Source organism: Cibotium barometz, chromosome 13 (genome assembly GCF_041138505.1).
Source record: "Cibotium barometz isolate CiBa-2024 chromosome 13, ASM4113850v1, whole genome shotgun sequence".
Classification (NCBI taxonomy): Eukaryota; Viridiplantae; Streptophyta; class Polypodiopsida; order Cyatheales; family Cibotiaceae; genus Cibotium; species Cibotium barometz.
Genome location: NC_141058.1, coordinates 28757697 through 28769626, shown reverse-complemented (window position 1 = coordinate 28769626; position 11930 = coordinate 28757697). Strand labels below are relative to the sequence as shown.

At 41.7% G+C, this 11930-nt stretch overlaps 1 protein-coding gene across 6 annotated transcripts; it reads left to right on the top strand.

The window, feature by feature from the left end:
• Positions 1 to 8886: 8886 nt before the first annotated feature.
• On the top strand, positions 8887 to 11583 carry LOC147632570 (uncharacterized). Of its 6 annotated transcripts, none has more exons than XM_086807358.1 (6): positions 8887 to 8952; positions 9225 to 9349; positions 9442 to 9618; positions 10585 to 10683; positions 10767 to 11015; positions 11117 to 11583. In XM_086807358.1, the coding sequence occupies exons 2-6, from the start codon at positions 9293 to 9295 to the stop codon at positions 11378 to 11380; spliced, it is 846 nt and encodes a 281-aa protein (XP_086663484.1). In that variant the 5' UTR covers positions 8887 to 8952; positions 9225 to 9292; the 3' UTR covers positions 11381 to 11583. The 6 variants fall into 6 exon arrangements, with proteins under 6 accessions (XP_086663484.1, XP_086663480.1, XP_086663485.1 ...); XM_086807354.1 differs by having other exon boundaries at positions 9436 to 9618; XM_086807359.1 differs by having other exon boundaries at positions 8899 to 8969.
• Positions 11584 to 11930: the final 347 nt, after the last annotated feature.

Below are 11930 nucleotides of genomic sequence, written 5' to 3'. Positions count from 1 at the left end.
AGAAGCCTTTCAACAAACGAGACAAGGTTCAAAGAAATGTAGACATGAAACATGTCGAGGAAGGTGAAAATGTTCCTGCGAAGAGATGGGAGCTATGGAAAGACCTTTGTGCTTGTACTACTTTCGGACTGCTTAGATGCAAACATTGTTGTTTTGCATGAGCAAGTGTGGGCAAATTTCAATAAGGTAGTGCGGTTGATGAGTCAAAAGCAGCACAACAAACAAAAATTGCAAAGCACAGTTGCAAAGCTTCATTGAAGCCGTAGTTCGCACATGGGGTGAATTGAATATTGTGCATTACATTGTAATAAAATGCTTTTAAAGGTTTTATAAAACAGATTTCTTCTTCTAATGCACTTTTCCTAAATGGTGGTTTTGTTTGGTATCTACAACACATCTTGTACGCTCATGGTGCATATTTCATGAATGCCTACAGCTTGCTTGACATGTGGAGCGTCCAAGGAATGGAGAAAAGTCATTATCGTGCAAGGGGAGTTTATTTCAAGAACACAAGACATGGAGGTGGCAAGACTCAATCAAACTATCTCAAAGAAATGTTTGATTGGTTCTTCCATTATACCTTTGGAAGAAACCTTTAGAGGGAGAGGGCTCGAATGTCCAAATTGGCCCAAATTGCCAAAATGAAAATTAAGGGTCAGAAAATAGCAAGGTGGAGGGGACAGGGATAGGACCTACATGTCATGGGGCATGGAGGATTACACGTAGAAGAGTTGGTAAAGTATGGGTCCCTATAGACTTGAATGAGGCCTAGGGTTGATGTGTAGCTGATCTATGGGGATATTATCATGTGTTATAATTGAGAATGTAAATGGTTCTTTTTTGCCTAATATGCAACCATGTTATCTTTCATGTTCTTTTTTGCCTAATATGCAACCATGTTATCTTTCATGTTTAAAAACTCATTTTTCTAGTGCGTGACATTTCTCTAAAAACTAGAATTTTGTGTAATGATTACGTTGGCCACTATAAATGAGCACCCTCTCTCTTTTTTTCCATTTTGTAAAGCACTTTGAGAGCACACAAGCACTGAACTCCTCATGGTGGTACAATCACTGCTTCCGAACTCGCACAGTACTTATTCTCTATCGAGGTCCCCATCCAACCTGATGAGGATGCCCTCTCAACCTAGGAGCTAGAAGTCAAGGATTTGCACAACCTTGCCGCCCAAATCGACAATTTTGTTTTTGCATGTAGCATCTACAGGACTCAGTTTTCCATGCTGTTGTGACGAGCGAGAGGCCACATAATGACCCCTCCATACCACAAGCGGACCGCACAAGGGTGTTGCGATTTTCTAGGAACATTGCAGAGCACCGGTAGAGTCTATGGTGCAAATTCTGTTGTGATTTTTGGAGTTCCCCTTGGTTTCGAGGACCGTGAAGTCATGCATCATTACCAATTTCATTAGATTGATATACTTCCCTTGCTAGGTTTGATTGGTAGCAAGGAAGCTTTGTAATATCTTCAAATATAGTTTTTTTGATGACTTGAATTGTCTCCCAAAGATATATGTTGCTTTGTAATACTTGAAGAAGTCTCAAGATGTTGATTTTTGAAATATGACATTTGTATTCCACATATTCGTGTGTTTTGATGCTTTGTGATAAGTGTCCAGAAGGATGTGAAAATTCATTGTGCAATTTGGTCAGAAAGGCTAATTTTGCACCCTTCCAGACCAATAAAATATTTCCTTGATTTTATTAATAGTCTCCAATGAACGCTTATTCAAATGATGCCCCATGCATTTAGCATGCGTACAATTTGTTTGCAAGCATGAGTGACCTCTTAAAATTAGGGTTTTTTAAGGGTTATTGTTGCAATGATGGCATTTTCTTGTATAAATAAAGGTTGACCTCTATTTTTGCACATTCTTTACCAACGAGAGCATTCCCATCCCTATTCTCAGCTCTCCTCACCATGGCACGGACAAAGCAAACAATGAAGAAGATGAGCGAAGAGTGACACGCCCGATTGAGGGATAGCGCAAACAAGAATTTGGAGCATTACAACCGCAATCTCAAGAAAAAATTGACAGAGCAAGCTAGCTCATCCCGGCCAAGCAAATAGGTAAAGTTGGTGGATTATGTCACGGAAGATAGCAGCGCAACAGAAACCGACACCGACACCGACTGCGGGGACATACATGGGCACACATGGAGATTCCCAACCACCCAGCCGTAGGGGCAAAGACCTTACCACACGTCAACACGCAACATCAAGAGCAGCAAGGGGAGCAAGAGGAGCAACACGAGCAAGAGCAAGAGCAAGAGCAGCAAGGGGAACAAGAGGAAGAAGCACGGCCCCAAAAAGAAACAAAAGGAAGTCAACCTATTATTACAGGCCTCATCCCCTACAACCACGTCCTGCCAATCGTCTTCCTTGTGGCCCCACCCCATAGGAGACGCTCAGGGTATAGGAATTTCCAAGAGATACGGCATTACCAAAAGTCCATAGAGCTTCACATCCGGAGGGCACCTTTCTCACTAATGTGCAAAGAAATTTTATGGGAATACAAGATGGAATGTTGGATGTAGTCGGTTGCCCTTGAGGCCTTGCAAGAAGCCGCTAAAGCATATCTTGTTAATCTATTTGAGGACACCAACTTGTACGCTATCCATGCAAAGCGAGTCACCATAATGGTAAAGGATATGCAATTGGCCCGTCGTATTCGTGGAGAAAAAGGGGAACGAAAAATGATGTATCTCAATTTTCGATGTATCTCAACTTTTGATATTAATGAATTTTTTATGTATATTATATATTCCTTTGTATATTTAATTGTGTAATATATCTTCCATCATGTTTCAATAAAGGGCCAAAAGGGTACAAAAAAGGCCTCTCTGGGCCGCGTGCAATGGCCATTTTCGCACCCTTCTGGCCCACATGGTTTTTAATTAGAAGATGTATCAATCCAGAATAAATTATCATCACGAAGGGCATGGGTTGGCTCAAATAGGGTTAAGAGTAGGAAAATTGTGATGGCCAAAGGGGTGCAAAAATGCCGTGTATTACGGGGGCCTTGTACAGGCCATTTTCGTACCCCTCTGGCCCTCCTAAATTTTTTTTGTAAATTTTTTCCTAAAATTTGAAGATTTTTATCAATATTAAAACTAAAATCCCTTAAAATCAAGCGTAGATCAAAATTGCCATTAGGATAGAAATTTGTAACATTTCCATTGTGCATTGAGATGGATAGATATGGAGCCAAGCTATGCATACATAAAAAATCTTGAAATAAATAAGCAAGAAAGAAGTTATTCTCATTCTAGTGGAGGGTGTAAATCTATCAAAATTGTGATTTCCTCTTCCAGCATGTGTTGAGAGTGCTAATTCAAGGTATCACCTTTACCACTATTTTCAAAGGAGGTTTGGAATCCCTCATTTAAATATCATGGAATTAAGATGCTCTATAGGCAACCCAATACATCATGAAGTTGGTCTCCTTAAATGGTCTTTTCCCAAAGTGAAGAATGCAAGGAAAGGAAGATGATGTAAATATAAGACATGATTGATTTTAAACCTTCAAAATCAGAATTTATGTAATTTTTCAATTCCTTTGTAAAATTAAGATAAATTAGAGATCAAAAGGGATGGCCTTGCTCTTGTAGATTGCAGTACATCTTCATGTGGTTCTCAGTATCTTTTTGCATGCTCACTGATTACCAAACCAAAGGTGGCCTTGGCCACTTTTTCCAAAATAAAGAAAATATATATATTGTTCAATGTATTTTTTTAATTTCCACCATTTTCAGTGATTAATTAGGGGCTAAATAAGTTATTCTCGTTTTAGTGGAGGGTGTAAAGCTATCAAAATCGTGATGGCCAGAGGGGTGCAAAAATGCTCTGTACAGGGGCCTCGTACATGCCATTTTCGCACCCCTCTGGCCCTTCTAAAAATTTTGTAGTTTTTTCCCTAAAATTTGAAGACACATCATTTTATATGATTAATTAGGGACTAAAGAAGTTATTCTCATTCTAGTAGGGGGCCTAAAGCTATCAAAATCATGATGGCCAGAGGGGTGCAAAAATGTTGTGTACGGGGGTCTTTTGTTTGCAGGCCATTTTCGCACCCCTTTGGCCCTTCTAAAATTTTTTGTTTTTTTCCCCTAAAATTTGAACGTTTATTTCTGGCCATGTCATCAAGAGAAAACATGTTTATTTCACTTGAAAACCAACTAAAATTAAATGACAAATATTTTCACATTACAAATCAAACACATGTACTTAAAAGCATCTTTCTGCATTGTATTGATATAAAAAGTTACATATGGGATTTGGGAATACTTTTTACAAGTGAAGTTCATCACTTCTTAGCTACGGGGAGCTTGCCGGTTAGAATGGCAGTGGCAATTTCTCGAGAGGTGAGTCATGGCCAAGCGACTTGAAAATTCCTAATTGGGCAAGCACCTTGCCTCTATAGCCGCTCCCAAAAGTGGTCATGATTGACTAACGACTTTTTAACTAGGATTACAAAACTGACTGATCGGCCAATAGTGGCCACACATAGTTTCTTTGAGAAGGTCTTCAATGAAAAAAGAGGGAAGCTGGCATCAGCGGGTGTGAATTCTTTGTGAATAATCACAAAGTCATTAGGTGGGAGGTGTCCAATGTAGAGCCGGATATGGACCTACCGTAGATCACATTCCCCCGCCCCACATAGCAAAACTGTCCATCTCTAGCACCCTCTCTTACTTATCATCTTCATCTACATTAGCCTTTCTTTCCAAGTCAATGTTGGACTTGGATTCGTCGATATTATGTGTTGGAGTTGGTGTCCAAGATACAATTGCGCAAGATTCCCTTTGTTACGTCACTTGGAACTCCTCCTCGATGACGTTTGCTTGCTCTGCATTCCTGGCTGCCTCCAGAGCAATCACCATTGTCTCCTCCAGGAGGAGATTCTCCCCCATGTTACTTGTGTTAAAGTCGTTGAATGGGAACTCCGCCTTCACCTTGTGCATGCTCAAATACTCATCCATGCTCAAATACTCATCCATGCAGAGGCCACATGACTTTTCAATGTCATGCAAAAAATGAAAAGCTCCCCCCCACCACAACCAGATATAGAGAGTCAATCTCTATCTCAGGAAGGGGGCAGAGTCATCTTTATCTTCAATTGCTGTGTCGCTTCCACTGGCCTCAAAGCGGCGTGGATTTTCTGCAACAAGCGCCAGTGCACCTCTTGGAAATTGTTTTACGACCTGTGTGTGTTGCACTTTGAGGCTCTTCCTTGTCATCGTGAATGAATTCGCCAAGGCGCAGTTGTGGCATTTTGACCTCCTTTTCCTCCTCTCCTTATGAAAGGAAGAAAACAAAGCAGGCCAGCCATGATAGGAAATGATGGCCAATGGCACCTCTGTTGAGCTTGCATACTTGCTTCTTGTCAAGCTCTAGGAAGTGTCCAAATTTCATAGCTATTGCTTCAAATCTATTGAGACACTTTTGGAAGGGCCTTTCGTTGTGGTTGATGTACTCTAGGAGGTCGGAGGGAACCCACAATCTGTCACTCATCGATGGCCAAAGAGACACAGTGTGGCTTGATGTGGGTGTCCATGTAAGATAACATGTCCAACACAAATAATTCTTCATGGAGGCGGAGTGTGGAGATCCAATCGATCTCACGAGTGAACATTACGTGCAAGTGTGTGGCCTCTGGAAACTCGCTCTCACGGAGGAAGTCCATGAAGCGTTCGTAGGCAGCCATGTGCTTTGAAGCTCAAGAGTGGAGGTGGCTTGTGTTGTTGAGAATGAGTAAAAAATGACACATAAGACCTTCAAAGTACTATTTATACAAGATAGCGGCCATTTCATACTAGACAAAAAAAATGTTGATTTTTTAAAAGACGAACCACCTCTTCAAGAAACCAGACAACATATTTAAATACCAAAGTATCTCAGAAAATATTTTTTTATACAGAACTCCGGTGGAGGGATATTACAAAATTGTTCCAGTGGATACTCATAGCTTAGATTCTTTGAACCAAGGTGACATCATCTGGCCCCCAATCCAAGGATACCTTGGTGTTTGCTTCCATCCTTCTTCCAACCTATCCAAACACCTAGCACAGTAAGTGACTCTAGAAAGGGGTGCACAAATACAAAGGTTTAAATGTCAAACAATCCTTACCTTCCTACCCTACACATTGAAGCAAGCATTATTGATTTCCTCAAATCCCAAAATGCATAGGTGATCACGGATGTTCAAAAGGCTCCAATGCTGACTTGCTTGGACAATCTCTACCCCCACATTAGGTAGGCCTATAGAGAGATATATAGGCTCTACAACCTCCTCTTGAACTTGTAAGGGTATCCATGCACCCTTCTTCCTCATCCACCGCTCATAACAGAAACAAGTACACAAAGTGGTATAAGCTCGAAAGAATCGAAAGGAGACACTGGTGTGCACTACATTGCACCTGAAATTCTCTCCTTTGTGCTCCCCCTTCACAATGTCCTACCCTTGGCCAACCCTTGGCCAAGCAAATCGACAATCTCTTCATAGCCTACCACCTTGCTAATGTACATTGTGCTCCCCCTTCACAATGTCCTACCCTTGGCCAAGCAAATCGACAATCTCTTCATAGCCTACCACCTTGCACATGTACATTGTTGGCATTCGTGTGTAAGTAATGGCTCGAAACATGTGGGCAAACACATGCAAGGCATGCCTAGCTAAGACCAACAGATCTTGAGGCCTTTGTATACTTCAAAGAAGAATGTATATCATTGGCCATCTTTGCTTTAAGAGCAACAATAGTCCAAACATCAAGCATTGGCCATTCAACAATAGAGAGGAAAGGAGAGGGGACTTCTTCAAGCTTACCAAACCCGTTGACCTGTGTCACGACTACATATTTGTGGGTGTAGAAGAAAATCTTTGGACTAGCAAGGCCAGAAGGGGACAGTCAAAGAATCCACCATCCCCAATGTGCGTGTGTACGGCATAGAATGTTTCTGTTAGGCTCCTTATGGGCTGCTCCTCAATGATATTGGAAGGAAAAATATCTAGAAATGAGGAAGCTGTCAAATAAAGTTGAAAAGAACAGTTCAAATACCATGTACACTAACATACCAAAGTGCAAGGAAAACGAGGACTATGAACGATGTGGGCTCAAAGAAATTTCCGATGCCAAGTACACATGTTGCACTAGGGCCACCAATCCATCATGCCTTGTTTCCTTGAATCCTAGTAGACCCCCCTTCCAACGGTGCTCAACCACATCTCGACGCCGAACTCGATGCGGTCTAGTGGCACTCGGCTGCAAATACACCCAATCTCCCTTTTGATTTTGTTTTTCAACCCAAGCATAATGTTCATCCCTAGTATTGTGCAGGAGCAAAGCCCCAACCTCGTCCCTTGGCCTTCTCCTCGACAAAGATGCACTGACCTCCATAGTGTGTTATGCTAGAAAGGTTTTAGGGGGGGGAGAGAAAGAAAGAAGGTTGCACAGTACAGATTAGAGGTTGTTGGGGAGAGGGAGGTAGATGTGGGTATAGGAGATTCGAATGTGTGCACGCGCACATGATAGAGATAGAGAACGTTGTAAATCTAAGCACAGTAGAGAGAGAGAGAGAGAGAGAGAGAGAGAGAGAGAGAGAGAGAGAGAGATGCACTTTTGAATTTTTTTTAAAAAAAATCCTATTTTTAAAGGGTTTTTTGACCCATGAGAATGATTGGGCTAAAATTGGTGGAGCCCTCTACTTTTTAGAAGCTAGCCCCTTGCTTTATGGCACTCTCCTACTTTTTTAGAAGCTAGCCCCTTGCTTTATGGCACTCTCCTACTTTTTTAACTCCACCTCCCTAATTTATGAAGGCCACTCCCTACTTTTTGAACCCCACAAATGTAGTAATAAGGGAGACAAGCATAGTTGCCTCCTACTTTTGGAGGAGACCAAATGTGCACACTCCTCTCTTCCTATTGGTCCATTGCTAATGAAGGTCATTAGCAAAGGGCCCAAAAGATGTCCAAAGGTTTCCTAACATTGTAAGAGTGGGTTTCATTTGTAAATGAGGAACTCACCATGTATCCATCCCATTTGCATTCTTTGCACAAATGGGAAATGGAAAATTGTCCATGGTGGGTGGATATGGAGAAGGGGCACATATTGGAGTGAGAGAAGGAGGTGCATAAGCAACTATTCAATGCTCATATTTTGCCTCCCTATCCACTCATCTCCTTAACAGAGAGCGCATGATTTTCCTACTGAAAAGAGAGAGAGAGAGAGAGAGAGAGAGAGAGAGAGAGAGAGAGGCGGACGTTGAGTCTAGGAAAACCTAGAACAGGGTTTGGGAAAAGACGGGTTCGCTTTAGCCTAGAACTTGTTCAACTTCGAGAAAATCCTTCTCAAATTCTTATGAGAAGGAAATAAAACCCTTTCAAATTTTACAAGTTTTAGTTATATTTTCTAAGTTCACATAGAAAATATCATCTCAAAAATAACAATTTCCTTCTCATTTAGTGGTGAAAAGGATTTAGTTCCTTTTCCCTAAAATTGTTTTCCCGAACCCTAACCTAGAAGCCTCCCACTACCACAAACCAAAAATAAATTAAAAAAAACACCTTTTGATGTCAGCCCCATTAATTTTTCAAGCCTAAGGTTGCTTTTCCCTTGAGCATTAATTAATGTAAAAAAACGTTTGGGATCCAATATATATATTCAGGCTATTGAATGTTTCATTAATTAGTGCCCGCTACTACAAGCTAACACTAATTAATGAAATAGGCTAAGGTTTAACCCTTAGCGATGTTTTTTAAAATTACAATGATTTTTTACATCCTGATTTTTTGGTCTCCTTGGGACCTCTCTTCAACTAATTAATTAATACCGGGCCCAATAATTTTATTAACCCTTGCACAGTTGTGCATTCCCTCTTTTTTTTGGTATGAGAAACCGGATTGACAGTTTTTGGCGTGGGCTACATGTCGCCAGGTACATCACCTTCACGGGTAACCCTCATCGCCTCATCAATCTCGTCCCTCTTTGCATGCCCTAGCTCAGATTCCTGGACTTTCTGACTTTTGGCTCACAAGTCAAGCATTTTCTGGACAGCTCTCCTGCTGCTTCTGTGAACATCAGCTCAAATCTTCCCAATTAATTTTGAGAATAGGGTTTTCTTTTTCCCCTGCTTCTGTGCAGGGATTTTATTCTTTTGTTTGATTTCTATGGTTTTTTTTAACTAACTTTCATCATCAAATATGCAGGTGTTTTTTTTTGCAGCTGAATTGGGGGATCTGCGCTTGAGCAGTCATCGTGACACAACACAGCAAACATGTTTTGGGGCAGTGATCCTCTTAAACATCAAACTTTGGATGAAGAGCATGCCAAGGTATTGTAAGGTTTTGTGCCAAATGTGTTCATTGGGATCAATGTGTACCGCTTCAAACAACTGGTTTTACCTGCTGTTTGTGAAAGCTACAGGTGCAGGAGCTTCGAAATGCACTAGGTTCTCTCAATGGTCGGGAAAAATTGTATTGCTCTGATGCATGCTTGAGACGCTACTTGCGAGCCAGAAATTGGAATGTGAGAAAGGCCACCATTATGCTGAATGAGACGCTCAAGTGGAGAGCTTCATATAAACCGGAGGATATAAGATGGGTAATAAGCTCCACAATCTCAGTTATTGGAAATGTTGACACACAGGTTCATGCTTTCTCTACATGATTTCACCAGCTGTTTCTCTTTGTGCTAAACATGTCTTGGAGGAGGTTGCATCTTGGCCCAGGAGGAAGGCCCTGGTAGCAACTGTTGGTCTGTGAGTCATTCCCTGCCTTGGTGTTTCCACACAATCTCTCAACAGGCAAGCCTGCCCATAGATACATATCACTCGCAAAGGCCGTAGCTTTTTAGAAATCAGCTAACCACTCAACCATAGCTCCTTTTGCAGAACCCCTGAGCCACAGGCTTGACTGACATCAAGCCAAGCAGTTCCCAAACAGGTGTCCCTTACTACCAAAGCCCACTATTGGAGTGTGGCTAGAGCTTGGTGAATATTAGATCCAGGTCCTCGTCCCTTAGTGTCCATCCAGGAACCCTGATTATGAGCAGCCTGCCATTTACTTAGGCTTTGAAGTTTGGGTTAACAAAAACTGCCACATGAGATTGTTTTAGCAGAGCTTGGGCTCCCCTGGTCATAGATTCCATTCTCCAGACCCTCACCTACATTGTACCATGTACATACACTCGATGGTGACCGTTTCCCGTGGCTGACCCTTGAGTCCTCAATGCAGTTGGATTGAGAGCGCCAGAGTCAATCTTGTCACTCTCAGGGGGTTAGCTTTTTTCAATTTGTAATAAAATGATTTGAGACGTCGCAGTCTATGAATCGTAATTTGTAAAACTGGTCACATAGGTCATATTTGGCCTCAGTGGACAAAAACTCTCTCTCTCTCTCTCTCTCTCTCTCTCTCTCTCTCTCTCTCTCACACACACACACACACACACACACACACACACACACGTGCGAGCACATGCGCCTGCATGCATGCATGCTTTCTCTCATCAGTATGCATGCCGCGTGATTGATAAAAATGATGCCATTTGTGGCTTTGTTTGTTATTTCAGGAAGAAGTTGCAGTTGAACATGAAACAGGGAAGATGTATAGAGGTAATTTCACCGATAAGCTAGGGAGACCAGTGGCCATAATGACCCCCAGAAATCAGGTCCTTTTTGCTGATGTCTTGGGAATTGCTCAAACTTTAGATTGTTATAATGCATGTTAAGTCCCTGAGTATCTGTGATGCAGAATACCAGCTTACTTGACAGCCATATGCAACACCTAGTTTACACGATGGAGGATGCAATCTTCCATTTGCCTCCAGATCAAGAGAAATTCTTGTGGATAATTGACTTTGAGGGCTGGTCACTCTACAAATGCTACACTCCAATCAAGACAGTGCAGGGGACTGCACACATTTTACAAAACCACTACCCAGAGAGGCTTGCTGTGGCCATCATGCTAAATGCACCCAAGTTATTTGAGTATTCTTGGAAGGTATAGCTGCTCAAATAGAAAACGAGATTCATAGTTTGTTTGGACTCCTTTCGAAAACTGCTCCTCATGTGATGTAGTACTCGATTGCTTGGAATTTGCAGCTATGGAAACCTTTCATTGATCCAACCACTTATCAGAAGGCAAGGTTTGTCTACACGAGTGACTCAAGCAGCTTGAAGATCATAGAGGACCTTTTCGACATGGGGAGTGTACAACTGAACTTCCAAGGCCAGTATAATCACACAGAATATGGGCAAGTGATGCAAGCAGATGATGTGAAGAAGAAAGCTTTTTGGGACCAGGCAGATGATGTGAATGGTGGTGTCTTGTCAGAGATCAATGAGGTTTCAAATGGTGGTATTTAGGGTTGCAAATACCTCCATTTGAATCCTTCTTGAGTCATGCATCATGCAGAAGATGGTAGGAGATAGTGGTCTGTGCTCAAGCTTGTAAGATGCTCTGGAAGGCTCAGCATTGCGAATCTCTAATATGAGAGAAGCTTTTTCAAACATGAAGCTTAAAATTTCATGTTTGCATTCGTATTTGTATTTACATGAACGGTTGTCCACCTACATACTATCAAAGTTATGGTGGGTTGGTTACAAGAGAGTGCTAGGAATGACGATGTTCGGAGTCATTCCCAACCCACCACACCTGCAAGGTGCAAGCCTTAAAATGGGATTTCTTTCATCACCCTCTCCTACAATGCAACACTGCACACAAATAGAAAAAAAAAATCGAAGGTACATATATGACCTTAGGTTATCCTAAGGTTTAGTCGCACAAAAAAAAAATAAAAATCGAAGGTACATTTATCAATGCTAACACTACCACGTGGCACCGCACAGGCTTCCCTACACCATTGCATATGGCATTTCTTTCAGTACCCTCTATTGCAATGCAACACTTGCAAGC